General features: G+C 37.8%; 1 protein-coding gene across 1 annotated transcript in view; it reads left to right on the forward strand.

Annotated features, from left to right (window-relative positions):
- Positions 1-11,241, forward strand: part of GYPC (glycophorin C (Gerbich blood group)) — a 33,825-nt gene extending 22,584 nt beyond the window's left edge. The window contains exons 2-3 of the mRNA XM_005519671.3: positions 3,096-3,146; positions 5,395-11,241. Coding sequence (XP_005519728.1) covers positions 3,096-3,146; positions 5,395-5,591 — 248 coding nt within the window. The 3' untranslated portion in view covers positions 5,592-11,241. The remainder of the gene's footprint in view (positions 1-3,095; positions 3,147-5,394) is intronic.
- The last annotated feature ends 4,553 nt before the right edge of the window (positions 11,242-15,794 follow it).

Genomic DNA, 15,794 nt, shown 5'->3' on the forward strand with positions numbered 1-15,794 from the left:
GCAAAACTGGAATTTGATGAGTTTAACGTCATGACACAAAAGCATTTCTTTCCCATCATCCTGGCTTTTAAAAACATACTTTCCAAGAACAGACAATTTGATTTGTGTGTTCCATTCTTGATTTAGTCAGCTCATTCTGATGACCAGAAATTTTAGGAAAACATGTTTCCCCACAATCTTTTGATTTCTGTGTGTCATGGTAATCAGTGGCAGTAAATTACAACAATGTTTAAACACTTTTTAAACACTTTCAGAACAAGACTGTAGCTGGACAAGGGCCAGTTTAACAGGAGAGGAAGTTTTGCAAGGACAGTTTAGCATCAGATAACACAAAAGATGTCCTTGAAACAAAGGGAAACAATCAAAGCAGGTGCAACAGCAGCTATTGTAACACAGATCTCTTAGCACTCTACATGTGTAGAAGAGCAGAATAAAGAAGGTATGAGAAAGCCAAAGCCACTGCTGAGCTAAAAATTCCTTCAGTAAGCTGGATGTATTTTTTGCCTCAGGAAGTGAAGATTCAGTCCTACAGTAATGAACTGTATTTCTCACACAGACTGAGTTTAGAGAAGCCATGCTGTGGTTCCTGGCTAAGCATGGATTCCCTTCTGGACAGCAACCCCTGTTTCACTCCTGCTCAGGGAAGATGGTCTCATTCCATCACACATGCCTTGTGTTCCTCAGTCATATTTCAGGAAGGACGACACTGCTTGAACCTCGAACAACGCCAATACTTTCACACCTGCCTAGCAATACTGTAATATTGCCATGAATCGCAGCTATTTTTGGACAAAGTGAAATTTCAGAGACAGTGAAACTGGGATTAAGGGTGTCTCTGTGCTCTCCATTAACATTGCTCCAAAACTGATCTGGGGAGCAGACCTTGACCATCTGGTCATTGGTGGTGGTAGCTGCAATGTTCTGACACTCTGACTGATGCAGCAAAAGGCTCTCTGGGAGGACAGCAAGGTCTGTGGTCAAAAGGAGACACACAGAGGAGTAGCCAGGCTCTGGTTCTTGTAGTGAAATGGGAACTGTGGCGGGAGAAGCCACATCACAGTGTCAGCTGGCCGCTGAAGGACACAGCTCAGCAGAGCAGTGCCAGGGATGCCATAGCTCAAGATGAGTCCTGCACTCTGTTGCAAACTTAGAAAGATGGAAATGAAAACTTTTCTGCAAAGTGATGAAACCGTAATCCATTATCAAAAAGCACTGTGATGGCAAGTACTAGAGATAAGGCACCTGCTTGTTATCTGAATCTGAGAGGCACCTGAGAATGCCAGTTACAAGCAGAGAGTTACTCATAAACCTTTTTTTTAATTAAGGGGATAATAATTTGATCTGGAATTAATGTTTGGCAGCAAGCTGTGTGGCTTGGGAAGCGCTTTGGAATTGACGCCTTCAAGTATTTGACTGCTGTAGAGGAGCCTGCTTTTTTGGCATGCAGCATGTATTTGGTGTGTAAAGAAATACAGAGCATCTTGACCTTGAGGCAATTAATCTCTTCTGAGCACATGGGTTTTGAATAGACATAACAAGAGTTTTTAAATTACAGATGTGCTCAATCTTTCCATCAGTATATAGATGGGAGGAAACATGGGAAGGATCTCTGGGGGAGGGAAAAGCGCTTTTACTTTCTAGAAAAAGCACCTCCCATGTTTGAGAAGAGGTGGATCCTTTGAATCTCAGTTCTCCTCAGTTTGTTGATAACTGATGTTAGAGACTGGACATGAACAAGGAGGAAACTCTTGATAGTGTTTTGTCCTTCACTCATACTTACAGATATAGCAAAAGGCATCCCTGGTATCAGCCATACTCTTGAGTTTACAGAAGGATTTGGAGTTACATTTTCACCTTTGACAGGGAACTTTTGTATGTACTGCATTTACCAAAGGGAAATTGAAAAAATAAATCCCTCACATAAAGCCTTTTTTCTTGTTTTTTCTTGTTCAAAAGTCAGTATCATTTAGAATTATATAAATACATAAATCATTCAAAACTAAACAAAGAAATGTGTGTCCTGTCATTAACCTAGCATAGAAGAACTCGAGGAGTTTATCACCCTCTCAGATGTCCACATAATTAGGTGGGCTGATATTAGTGGCATGAAATAAGGAGCAGAAAATGATTCAGAGTTCTGTCCTGATCAACTAAGTGGAAGTTGACGAAGAAGTGCTTGTGTGTATGTTTTAACTTTTACTTAAGGTCTACATCAAACAATTAAGAGAGAAATATCCTCACTGGTTTTTGGGATTTTTTTTCATCTTCTCTTTAAAAAGCTTAGGCTATTTATTAGTTGGTTTGGGTATTCTTATTAAGTGCTATAAGATCAAAGTGTAATTCAAATTCTAGCTGCTCTTTCAGCAGCTTACATTTCAGACCAGTTTCATACTCCTCAAAAAAAAGTGGTCAGGTACTTCTCTTTTGCATTTATATTGTAAAGATTTTTTTATTTTCTTTTTAATGAATTATAATGAAAATAATGTTATTTGATTTATCAGCACTGAATTCAGACTTACTATTAGAGGGGACTGTGTTTTATTCACACATATGAGAGGCTTGCCGTAATTTCAAATGTAAGCTGAAAATAAAACAAATGCAAAGATTAAAAACAGAGCATTGCAGATAAATATTAATTAAAATCAATACACACAGATTAATTTGCACCAAATCAAGATCCAGACCATACTCTGAAGAGCCATAAATAGGAAATTAAATAGACATCAACCTTTTTTCCCTCAAAACTACCTTTCTGAGAGTAATCACAGTACCTAAATGCTCTTAATTTAAGCATTCACTGGAGGATGTTACAGGTAAATGCTCATAATAAACAGTAGGTGTTTCCCTGAGGGCCATGATAGTTTGCATAATGTGCTAGCTATTTCTTTTCCAGTGTTATGATGACAGAAAACTGTTACAGTAAGGCTAACTCTAATGTGAAGTTTCATAAATGTCTTTTGCTAACAAGAGATATTGATTAAGTTCTGAATTTCACAGGTTAAAATAGTACGACACTGCCAGTGCAGTCACTGCTCCTCCATATGATCCAATTTCTTTTTTATAATTAACTTTTTTATGTTCTATTCTATTTATAGATGGAGAAGTGGAGAGCCCCACAGCTGGAGCAGATGTGGCTGTTATTGGAGGTGAGTAGCAGACCGTACTAAGCAGCACCATAAGAATTAAAACAGCAGGTTTGTTGATTTCTTGCATTTTGCAAAACCCCGGCTTTGCTGACAAGACAACAGGAGTGGCACAATTAGAGTTAATTAGGCCAGTGGGAAATCTGCTCCCAGAGGGACTATTGGCAAGATAACAAGATGAGATAATGAGCATAAACTGTATACTGAGCAGTACCACCCTCATCCATTCCCCGTTTTAGGAGAAAATACCAAACAGTCCAAGAGAAAAGTCAGTCTCTGATTTCCTTCAGTATTCACTGGGTCACTTGTCCGTAGTACAGAGCTGGTAGCACCTTTGATTGAGGGATGTTAGCTTATACCAGCTGACCCTTTATTGTTTCAGAATTCACCGCACTGTATTTCCTGGTGTTCCATTAAAGCTCTCTCATGCATTTAAACTAAATACAGTTGTCAGAATAAATGAGCAAAGCGATGTTCATGGAGTGAACCTGTCTTTTTATTTTTATTGTGTTTGTTCATTTCCATGCTAACACTCTAATTTCAGTCATTCACAAGGGGCTATACCAATCATTAGTGCAAATTGGTGAGGTTCTGCTATATTTCCCTCCGGTCCCATCTCCTGTAACTTTAATTTCAGCTTTCTATGAACAAGTAGCAGGTAAATTGATTTGTACTTAGTCCCCTAGGCTTATTAATACTGTGCTACAGCTAAAGCCTATTAGAGCCTCTTGTGTCAAGGGATACCAGTGAGGTCCTAAAAATTGATGAAGCCCACACTGCAACAATGATATTATTTTAAACTTGAAGTTCTTTGTATAAGCAATTTCATTTCTGCTTGCAGTAGCTTCACATTCCAGAACCAAGCACCATGAAATCTGGAGGATAATGTTAAGGCATATCTTTAAAGACAGAGTTATAATCTTTATTTACACTGCTAATATTCTGTCAATTACTATGTTTTTATGCCTCTCCTCAGTTTACTGATGCTGATAAATCTAAAGCTTTGGAGATACCCACTTTTCCATTTAGCTTGAATATAAGATGCAGAAAAGAGGTACTCTCCACCTTCCCTGCATTGTGTCTGCAGAATAGTAAGCATTTCCAGGGAGCAATTCTTCTGACAAAATATAAAATTCACTTCTAGAAGAAATGACCACACACATGCCCTCTTCACTGACAGAAGAGGAAGCCCTAGGAATGTTCTGTTCTAGTCCTTTTCATTGTTTATTCCTTTAATGTTTACTTATTCCTGAATTCTTATGAATATAGAATCAGCTCAGTATCATGTACTCCTACAGAATCACAGCAAAAATGTTTATAAGCACATCTTGGATCCGTGCAAAAAGATCACGTTTAAAAAATTATAAAAGACACACAAGTTGAATAAACTTCAAAATACTTCTTTTTTTTCAGGGTTTTAAAGTCAATAATTTGATCTGGGAGGAAAGGGCTAGAGTTTGTAGGTTTTTTTAAGGATGGAATTGTCAGGGACTTGTCATTCTTTGGAGTCGTCAGGACTTACCTCTTTTATGGACTTCTACCTTTCATAATGGAAAAGGATCTTGAATTTACTTTCTTTCACTAGGAGTCCACCACCATTTAGTCCTACGCACATTGGGGTCACCCAATTTGAAATTTTTGTCCAGTGAACACAGCTGGAAATTAGCCTTAGTCCAGGAGACAAGAAAGATCTTCCCAGAATCCCTTCCTTCTGCCAGGTGTCACTTCCACATTCATTACAATCAAAATTTCTTAATTAGAGCACAGAATGAAATGGCAGCTTGCAAATGCAGAGCAGTTCCAGAGTCACGCAGCTTGTGCTACTTGTTGAATGTCTCCTATGAAATACTCAGTGCCCTGAACATTTCCTGAAATTGAGAGCAGTTGAGAAGGGGTTGTCTGCAGCACACCCTGGGTGTATGCTACCAGAACGATGAAATAAACCTATTGGTTTTCCTTTATGTTCTTTTATTTCTCCTCATTTTGTAATGAACTTTTAGCTCCAGTATGTTCAGCCGAATCAAGCCAAGATTTGAAAGAAAGCTAGTGAGAAATTCTTCCTGTATTCCTGCAGTATCTATAGCCCATCTTGATACTTGCAGCATGTTCTGACTCTGGCCACTGCAACATGCAAACCCCTTATGACACGTGAGCTTTTCCCTGGCAGGCAACTCAAGTCGTGATCTCTGGCTGGGAGACACTTCTCGTACTTTATCACTGGTGATACATTTAAGTGGTCTCTTTCCCCTAGGTGTGATTGCTGCAGTGGTGTTTGTCCTCATTTGCCTGCTGGTGGTGATGGTCCGGTACATGTACAGGCACAAGGGCACCTACCACACCAATGAGGCCAAAGGAACTGAGTTTGCCGAAAGCGCGGATGCCGCTTTGAAAAATGACCCTGCTCTCCAGGAAGCAGTGGATGAGAGCAAAAAGGAATATTTCATCTGAGAGGCAAGGATTTCCATGGAGACTTCCCCAAGGGAATCAATCAGAAATATAATATCAACAGAAGTACTAAAAGATGGATAATATGAGGATACAGGCGAGCATCCTAATTGAAAAGTATCTCTTTACGATTTTTTGTCACTGGGTTGTTTCTTTTCCTCTAGCAGTGAAGAACTAAATGCCAGATACTTGCCTGTTGATTTTATTAGCAACACAGCTGGTCACAGTTGAAATCAATATCAGATAAGAAGAAACAAAATCTCAGTATGAGTGATACACCAAAACCAGATAAAGATAGCAAATGTCAAGCCTTGACATTTGGTGAAAATAGCAGATGCCAAATGAAAACATCCTCTTAGAGATAATGATGCATCCTATTCTGATATGATGAACTACCTGAAATTAAATTTCAAATGTAACAGAACAAACATTAAACTAGATAAATGTGATCTAGCTCAAAAAATTAAATCTATAGCCCAGATATCCCCTTCATCCCTTAAATGTGCACTTTTATTGGCACAAGGGAGTTTATTTTGTTTGGGATTTACACTGGGATTTTTTTTTTTTATTATTTTTTAATTTTATACATATATAAAAAAGAAATAAAACTCTTGGAAAACATTAAAAAGGTAAGAGTGAAGGATTTATTACTGACTTTATGTGGCAGCTTGAGAACTGCAAAATGTTGGAATTTACATATAGTATATAACAGTCAGTAGACGTACAAATATGATTCCGATTAGTCTGTGGGTTTTGTGCACACATGCATAAATAGATATTAAAAATAAAAAGATAAATCCTGGTTCAAGCAGGCCCTTTGAAACAATGGAGCTCAGCTACATTTTTTTTCATGTAAGATATTCTTTGCCTGAATATTTATTTATTTATTTTGCATTAGAAAATTCTCTGAATCCCCACCAGCAGGATTTTGGAATTCAGTTCTGCTGCAGATATGAGTACATCTTTCACAAATGCAACCCTATGACTGTCACTATAAAGAAACCTGTTCATCTGCATCCCACTGGCTCTATTTCTCACTCTGTATGGCTTCTGTGTATCCTTTGCAGTGTGCTAGACCAGAGAATTACACTGACATCGATGCTGTAATATAAATAAATAAATAAATAGATTATTCATGGTGGGTCACATAAAGAGATCCTATTCCTCACCTAAGAATCAACACTGATGAGTTTCTTTACTCCAGTAAGTTGGCTTCCTAATTGAAGCCCACAATTACCTCCAGAAATAGGATAATTGTTCTCTGCACCTGCTCATCCACAGCTGTCATGGTGCCCTGGACCGCTGAAAATAGAGATGGAGAAATTCAAGATAACAAATAAGATACTGATGAGCTCTGCTGAAGTTGATATATTTTTTCCAGTGCTTTGATCTATATATGTGTGTACATATATATAAAGTCATCTACAGCTGTGCTTTCAAGACACTGCTGCTGATCACTTGTGCTCACTTCTTGGCACCAAAGCCTGGAAAGCTCCTGGACTCCGGCGTTCATTACTGACATTGGTCTCAAAAATGTTGTTAGAGATCTGAGCAAGGCAAGACTGAGGAGGACCCAACTGAAGAAACACAATATTTTTGTCTTTCAATCACAATCTCAGTCTTTTGTCAGTACTTGAAGTAAATGGACTCTGAATTATTTTTAGAATCCAAATCCCTTTAATTTTGAATCTTAAATCCACGTGTTAATATTTTAACCAAAGAATGTGAATTTATGAAATGCTTAAGTTACTTTCTGTAGCATACCATTGCAGAATCATGTTGTATTCTGTGGCTAGTGCAGTATAAAATGCACAAAACACAGTACTGACAGAGCTCAGATATTTTGATATTATGCACTTGACTGTCTTCTTCGAGCCATTAATATTTTAATCATTTTACTACTTTTGAAATAGGAACTATTTTATTTTTCCAGGACAAGTGTTAGAAAAAATCACTGATCTTAACTGTAAGACTGAGTTTATAAAACTGAAGACCCCTGACCCTCCAGTTCAATAAAGATGTAAATATTTCCTCTGAGAAAAGGGTAACTGGGGTGACTTGAGCTCTGCTGCCTCTCCCACACAAAGTGTGGGAACACTAAAGAACTTTCCTCCAGCCTTAGCAGGATCTAAAGAGGACTACCAGCCTTTCATACATTCAGAAATTATTAACATTATTAGAACTGTTAAAGTAAATAGACTTTAGAGAAAATTGTGATGGACATAGCAAATAAATTCCTGCCTCTGTCCCCAGTCATGAAATTCTGGCTTTTGCAAGTTGAGCCTGCAGATCTTAATTAGACACCTGTGTCTTACCTGTTACACACAGGAACTTGACTTAGTGTTTCTTTTGGTGTAGGTGTGAGTTTTTTTAATGATGAGGTAGACTTAGACAAAGTGCCACACTGGAATTGTAGAGGCCAGATTTTCTGGTGGTATATCATGAGTTCAGCTCAGCCAACTCTTACCAGTTCAGTCAACTTCAGACTTTGTGTCATTGCTTCCCTTAAATCTCAACTGAATACAACTTCTATATCTCTTCTTAATAGCTTAATTAACAATCTTTATCCCATTTTCCCTATTTATCTAGGCTGACAAACAGTCCAAGCATTCAGGAACAGCTTCCCTATTGATAATGAGCCACTTCGAATAGTTGGGCAGCAACACTTTTTTCATGAGCTCTGGTTTCAGTGAATTTATTTCTTTACTGTGTCCTTCTGGGCTTCAGGGCCTTGTGTATTTAGAAATTACTCAAGCACACTCAAAAGAGAGAAGAAATGGTTTGTGGAGGTTTTCTGCTTCTTTGTTTTCTTCAGGAAAATCTGTGCTTTGTAATGGAGCTCATGATACCTGATGACTGGCAGATTCTAATGGCATCATCCTGTTTTTCACTCATACAATAACTCTACTGTCTTGAGTCATTCAATTTAGGTGTAAAAAGGGTGAATTACAAACTTCCTATAACTTTTGCAACTAATTAGCAAAACATCCTTCTGCAAGCAGCATGCTGTGCTAAAACAAACCTTGTGTACAACGCTGAGACATCTCAGCTGGCAGCCGTAGCTTATCATCACTGATGGTTAAATGATTTTTAAAATTTGCTTCCTGAATAAAATAATTAATGAAACAGATTCTTCTTCCCCCACATACTTTTATGTGAGGTCCCTCTAATGCTGTGGCCTGCTGTCCTGCAGCTCTTTGATGCCCCATCTTCTCATCTGTGGCTGCTGTTCTTGCAGCTTGCAGTCCCCCAGCTCCCACCTGGATCTCCACTGATTCTCTATGGCAAAGGATTAGCCATTTACTCATATATTTATTTATCTACTTCTATTGATGAAGGTGCTCTGCCCCTCTCTGTTAGCCAATAATAATTTTCAAAAAGGTTTTAGTTTTGGATTGCCAATCCTATGTCAAATTTGAGCAAATCTGGACAATCTGACCTGAGACAGATTTACAGAGTGATCACATATGTCATGTTTTTACAGACAACAGGTCTTAAAATAGCACTGCAAGTTCTGTAGTTTTTAAATTTAATGTTATAAATCTCCAGTGATCATCTCCAGTTTTTCTCCCTGAATAAGGGAGCATTATGATGATCCCTCAAGCCAGTTGATTTTGTCCTCATGCCTTAATGCCCTGTGAAAACTTGTTGAATCCCACTTTGCATGGGAAGTCTTAGGTCCACATTTACAAGTATAATTTTTCAGTGATGTATGGGAAAACAGTGCACCAAAATGACCAATATTTGCTGAAGTTGTCAGACAGAAAATAAATATGATCCTATGGGAACATAGGATATTTTTTTAAGATGCATGGAAATGAAAATAATTAAACATGGTATTTCTGGTGACATTAGTGAGCTTTAAGAGTGGGTTCATGAAGCTTTCAAATTATTTGACTGATAAAAATAATCCCTTGCAAAGGGAAATTAATCTCCTTTTAAACCATTTCTTTTTGTCAGTCTTTGAAAAAAGTTTTCAGGGATTCAATATTCTGACATTCTGTCTTAACATCTAGAACTCAATTCCTTCTAATTTTATGAGCATAACTGACAGTCCTCCCTTGCACAAAAGTGGCTGCTTGCCCATGTCAGCCTCTGAAGCATCATTACAGGTCAGCAGAGTAATTCTGTCTGAAATAAGTCAGTCCCAACTGTGTATCTGGCCAGCCAGACCATGGATCTGGTATACATTTTCTTTTCTGGGGTTTGGTGTCTACGGTTCCAGGTGTTCCCCAGCTCCAATATGCCTTTGCACATTAATACAGACACAAGGAGAATTCAGTCAGCCACTTGTCAAGGAAATGAGACATATATAGATATACATATGTGTAATTTTTTTCTTTTTAGAGTACCAAGACCAAATCACTTTGGGATACTATTAAAAATAGGACTATGGGATTTCTCAGCACATCAAGTTTTCTCTTAAATCAAATCTAGGAATCACAGGGGTATATCAGTACATGGAGATAAAAAGGACTATTTTCTTTCAACAAGGAATGCAGACAAAGTGCTGAAACATTTATAGTTCCAGGATAAGCAGAAAAGAACTGCACCAGTTAAAGCCTGCAAGGATCCCTCACAGAACAGAGGAAACACTGAGACAAGATGCTGAGAAAAATCAGTAAAAAAGAGAAAGTAAAAATCAGAGCAAGAGAAGGTAATCTGATTGCTGTAGGGATGGAGAGAAGTTTTTCTTCAAAAAAAATAGATATTCCTGTTTGGAGAAATCAGTGTATTTGCTCACTGTAACTGCTGACAACAAATTTCTTTGAATTATAGATGTTTTCTTTGAATTAAAAGAGATGTTTGGATTCCTTATGTGTGCAAGTCCAATCAAAAAATGATGGTACATACGCACCAACAGAACACTCACATTAAATGGATTAAAAGCTGTTTATTGCATTTTCTAAAGTCTCTTGTTCTTCACATGAGAAAGCTTTGTATGTTTAGAAAGTGCAGAAGCAGCAGTTCATTCAGGACAGAATACTAAATACCTGAACAAGCAATGGACCCACATCTGATGTCTGGAAATTTGGGTAAATAAAGGAAGCTAACAATATCAAAATAAAACCTAGATGCTGAGCAAAAATTCCACCAACCATATTACAAAGAAATTAAACTTTTGTTGTAGTAGAGATTCTTCTCTAATTCAAGACAGTAGTATTGTAAGTGACTGAAAAGAAGGAATCCTTATTTTATGTACCCATTCTCTGTGTGGTTGGGACAAAATCCCATTGAATTCAGCAGGACAAGTAATTGATTGACCATATTTATCCTTCCTGCAAAAAAATTGTATTTCCATGCATGCTAGAAAGAAGCATATTAAATTAAAATACAATCTTTATAAGTGCTGATCTTTCAGCATAACTTCTTGCCTTCACACCTTTTCTGTTGTTTTGAACTCTATGTATGATGGAAAGCATCTGATATGTTGTACTAAAGTCTATTTGGATTGCAGCATTGCAATGAAAAGAATAGAGAAAAAGAGCATCCAAATCTTACTGCTGATTTTATATTAAAGCTGACTATAATGTTTGTATTTACCAAAGCTATTAATACACTGATGGTGTAAATCTACTATATTTTGAATGGAAAAAAAAAATTAAGAAATTAATGACTTTATAATTAAAGTTGTAATTTTCAGCATTTAAAAGGCTCTTCTCATGTTTTTCTTCTTTTTCAAAACATCATGAACTTTTAGAATTGCCAATTATGTTCCTTTCATGAGAATGTAGATCAAAAAGGAATAGTCAGCTAGAATTTTTCTTAATAGAGTATACAAACTCTAAAAGATATACTGCTGGTGTTTGCATTCAAAAGCAAGAGAAGCTTTCGATAGATCTAAGAAGAAGTCAATCTTCAAATGAGAAATCAAACAATTATTCTCTCTGAAGAAACATTACTCTGTGGATGTTGGTGTGGACCTGTGCCCTGCTCTATGATCCATGGTATTCTTAAAAATTCTGGGCAGATTATAAACATCTAATGGCTATTTGCTGTTGGCTGACCTGTCTTCCACCCAGCTGGTACCAAATGTGAATATTTCTGCTTTGTTCTGCATGCTTTCCATACAACTTATCTTTTATCTTAATATATCCCCAGTTAAAGAGTATTGAGAGGATATGCCTGGTATAACAAGTGTTGTAATAGAGTCATAGAATTGTTAAGGTTGAAAAAAACCCTGTAGGATCATCAAGTCCAAGCATTAATCTTGCCACTGCCAAGACCTTTTTCAAAGATTACTGTCAGTGAGAAAAGGTCTTCAGGTAGTATATTATTGCGTCAAAATGGTACCTCAAAGTGGTGAAACCAGAAGGAATCACCAGGAATCAGCTAAGTTTTGATATCTGTAGAGAAACTGTTCCAATGGGCCTTTAATGTGCCCTAGAACTTTGATGGGCAGACTGTTTGGAGGCCAGCATCAGCCAAGTGGTTCATCAGCAATGTTCTAACAATGATGCAAAGGTAAACAAGGAGGAAATGCTACTGAAGACTATAAGCTGGATCCTTCATTATCAGCCAGCACACTGTGTAAACTGGACCTTGACTTCGTACCGCATCAGACAACAGGATTCTGTGTTATTGGAGGTGTTTCCAATTTAGCAGCCCGAATCTGTGATGGCCTTTACTGCTACCATTGCATGGCAATTCCATGGAGACTGGCCACAGGCTAATTGCCAAGGAATAATCAAAGTGTCTTCACACCAAATGAATCCGTTATGCATGGCCAGTAGTTGACAAGATTACAGCAGAAACAAAGAGGTGAATAAAGAACATATAAGGGGAGGACATGAAAAAAAGAGGTTTCAGAATGAAGTGCCATCACATAGCATGACCTTGCACATACATATGATTTGCTTCATACCTCTTCAATCAACCTAAAGCTTCAGCACGAGATATTTTGACTACACTGAGAAAGAAAAGCACCCAGACCTTGAAGTAATAAATCTGTTTCCCAGCAAGTATTTTGATTAACATTTCTATTTTAGCTTCAAAAGAAAGGTTTCATACCTTAGCAACTAATCTTTCTAGAACTATATATAGAACTATATATAGAGATGTTTCTTAATTTCTGATGTTTGCTTAATGACCAGGAACACCTGAATGGTCACTCTTTTTCCAGTGAAAAGAAAGTATTTAATCTCACTGAGGGATTGCTAGCAAATTCACTTGGAAGGACTTCTCAGTGTGACATATAGGTATGTTAATAAAATGCAACTCAGTGTCACATTTTTAGTTACTGGGAACAATCATCCTTATTCATTCTAACACTTAATGGAGTGATCAATAGCATTTTAATAAAGATCCCTGTTGTTCATATTTAACATAAATAAGATTTTATATTGTATTTCAATTAAATTACACTTTCTGCCATTCTTTACTGACAGTTTTTGCTTTCTTCTTCATTCATAAGTTTTTGTTTCACAAATGTATGTGAGACCCTCGGGGCTCTCCATACCTTTTCTTATATTCTTGTAATGTTCTGCATAAATAGACCCTTGTGCTCAGAATTTCTTCCATAAAGCAGAAATATCTCGATTCCTTTCTGTCAGCAGCAGCACAACTTACCTAGCAGAACAAAATTTGAAGAATCAAAGATTATCTGTTCCATAAAAAGAGCTCAGGACTCTCTCAGTCTTTCTTCGTGCATGACATGAGTGATGTTTCTGACATCAGGACGCAAGAAAGCAAAATGAAAAATGGAAGGAACAGCACAGAATCAGGAACAAGTGGATTCCCCTGAACAGCAAGATGTTGAACATTTGCCAAAAGCCCCCAGAAATTTTTTTTTTTTTTTTTGCCTTCTCATTCAAAACCTCTCTCACCTTCTTCCCTGCAAAGAAACATCTGGAAGCTGTGTTTAACCAGATCTCTCATCTTGCAGCTTCACTGACTGCAATGAAAAATGGATTACAGGCGCAAGGATAAGAGCAAATAGTTCAGGATCAGATTACTTCAAACCTTAACAGACCCACCAAGTCAGCTTACTCCTAGCCCACTCACGGGTATAAGTGACATGAGTTTTGAAAGACTGTCCTCATTTTTTCATTTTGTTCCATCGCCCAAGTCCTGTTTTCATCCTCTCCTCCTGTAGGATTGGGAATTTCCTTATTAGCCTCTGTCTGACCTTTTCATGGATACAATCTTTGGGGGGAGAAGAGACTGTTGTATTGGTTGTGGCGGGGTTATTTCCCCATACAAAAAAAACTTAAAACTTGATAAAATTGTTTTGTTAAACTCCAGTTGCTCAGGCTATTTGGTAAGGAAGATAATGGAACAGTTGTGAGTGAAGGTCATATTCCCAAAGATCAGCCTTTCTCCCCAAAGCATAGTGGCATTGAAGATTTAAAAGAAAGCAGTATAGAATATTTTTCTAACATGGATCAAACAATATATTTTATAAAAACCAAATTCTAGGCCAAAGTTTAATTGTTTTTGAAAAAAAATATCTGAACCCCTCATAATTGTCTCCTCTCTGAAGTAAAGAGTAAATAAATAAACAATAATAAACAGTCTGAAGAAAAGGCATTTTTAATCAACCAGATGAATAAGAGGTCATTCACTAAAACAATTTCTTTTCCAGCAGTTCTGTGTTGAGCAGTAAAATTTGTTAAGACTGCACAAAGAATATTTTGTTTCCTCTTCCCTCTGCAGGAACATTCATGAAATGTGTTTGTGTCATTTTAGCTAATAAACATTTCTTTTTTTATGTAGTGTCTTCCAGGGTCTTGCCCTATCTCTCTATGCAAATTGTATTTAAGGCAGAGATGGGAAAATATATATAATCATTCATTGTCTAGCTCCAAGTTCAGGCAAAAGTTCCCGTCTTCCAAGTGCTCCTTTTCATTTTATTGATATTATTATGGCAAATTAAACTGCTGAGAAAATGCTCTACATTTTCCTAAAAATGTGTATGTAGAATGTATCTCTCTGAAGTTGGAATTCCCAGCCAAAAAGACAACAGAGTCTACAATGAATTAGAAAAGCAGGAGTGCGAGACTCCCTTAGCCCCATGAGGAACACCTCTGCATGTGCCTTGGTTTGCCCTGGGACTTCAATAAAGAGAGGGAGGCTATGGGGGTTTTTCCTTGTTTTTTGTTGTTTTTGGAGGTTTGTCCTAACAGTGGTATAGCCCATCCAGCAAAATTCCTGATAGGAGTAAAATAAAATAATCCCTCCAAAGATACATAGCCTTCTCCTCCAGCTGCTGGGGTGCAGAACATACACATATCCATTCTCAAGGTCTAATGCCAAGTCCATAAAGAGAAAGTTAAGCTTTGCTCCACTGTACCCATTAACACCATTCTGAACAAGATCAGGGAATTATTTCTATCCCCACGTGTGTATGCCCTAATTTTGGATCATTTTAGAGACAGAAGCTCTGTAACAGAGCGGCTGCTTTATCCCATCTCTATCACAAGGAGCTTGCAAGCTTGCAAGGGCCATCAGCTACTGACAAAACACTTTCCAGAGGGTCTCACTACCTGCAATTGAAACAGCAAAAATGAACTCTGCGTTAGCTTTGGCAACAGCTGCAAGAGGCCACAGACGCAGAGTCCATAACTTGTAGGAGCAGTTGGATCAGATGCCATAAAACCAGAGCAACCTGTGGTCCTGAAATGCTGTGTTGGTGTGTTAACACACAAACACGTGGACCTGGGAAAGCAATGAATTCTCCCCTGGTACCTCAGGAATGGTGAAAAGTGAGTTCATGCTGCCTAGCACCTCACTGTGTAAACACAGCTATATACTTGTATTCTAGAGCAGCATGGCCACAAAGGCAGGCTGAATTAACCCAGCCCCACACCTGTCTGTGGTTGTTCAAACTCAGCACAACAAAATCGAAGAGAAATCTCTTCTGACAGCTGAGTCAGAAAGCAGCAGGAATTGATGGCAGTGACTCGCTGTGAAGATCAAGCTGTGGTTCTCACAAATATTTTATCACCATACAGCACAGAAAACCTCTCCATGAAATTCTCTGCACCTGCACACTGACAAGCAAAGTCCAAGCAAGATCTCCCCGTAAAAGCTGTTTTCGTATTTGTATCCAGAGGGTTGACTCAGCCCACAAGCAGCTTGTATAAATTAACACAGCTCTCTTCACTTCAATGCCATTCACTTCAGCTAGTTTGACTCAAAAAAAACCCCACGAACAACAAAACCAAAAAGCCAGAAAACCTTAGTTTAAATTTGTCAAGAACCAAC

Source organism: Pseudopodoces humilis, chromosome 8 (assembly GCF_049639895.1).
Source record: "Pseudopodoces humilis isolate 2021_Gansu_Grassland_sample_001 chromosome 8, ASM4963989v1, whole genome shotgun sequence".
NCBI lineage: Eukaryota > Metazoa > Chordata > Aves > Passeriformes > Paridae > Pseudopodoces > Pseudopodoces humilis.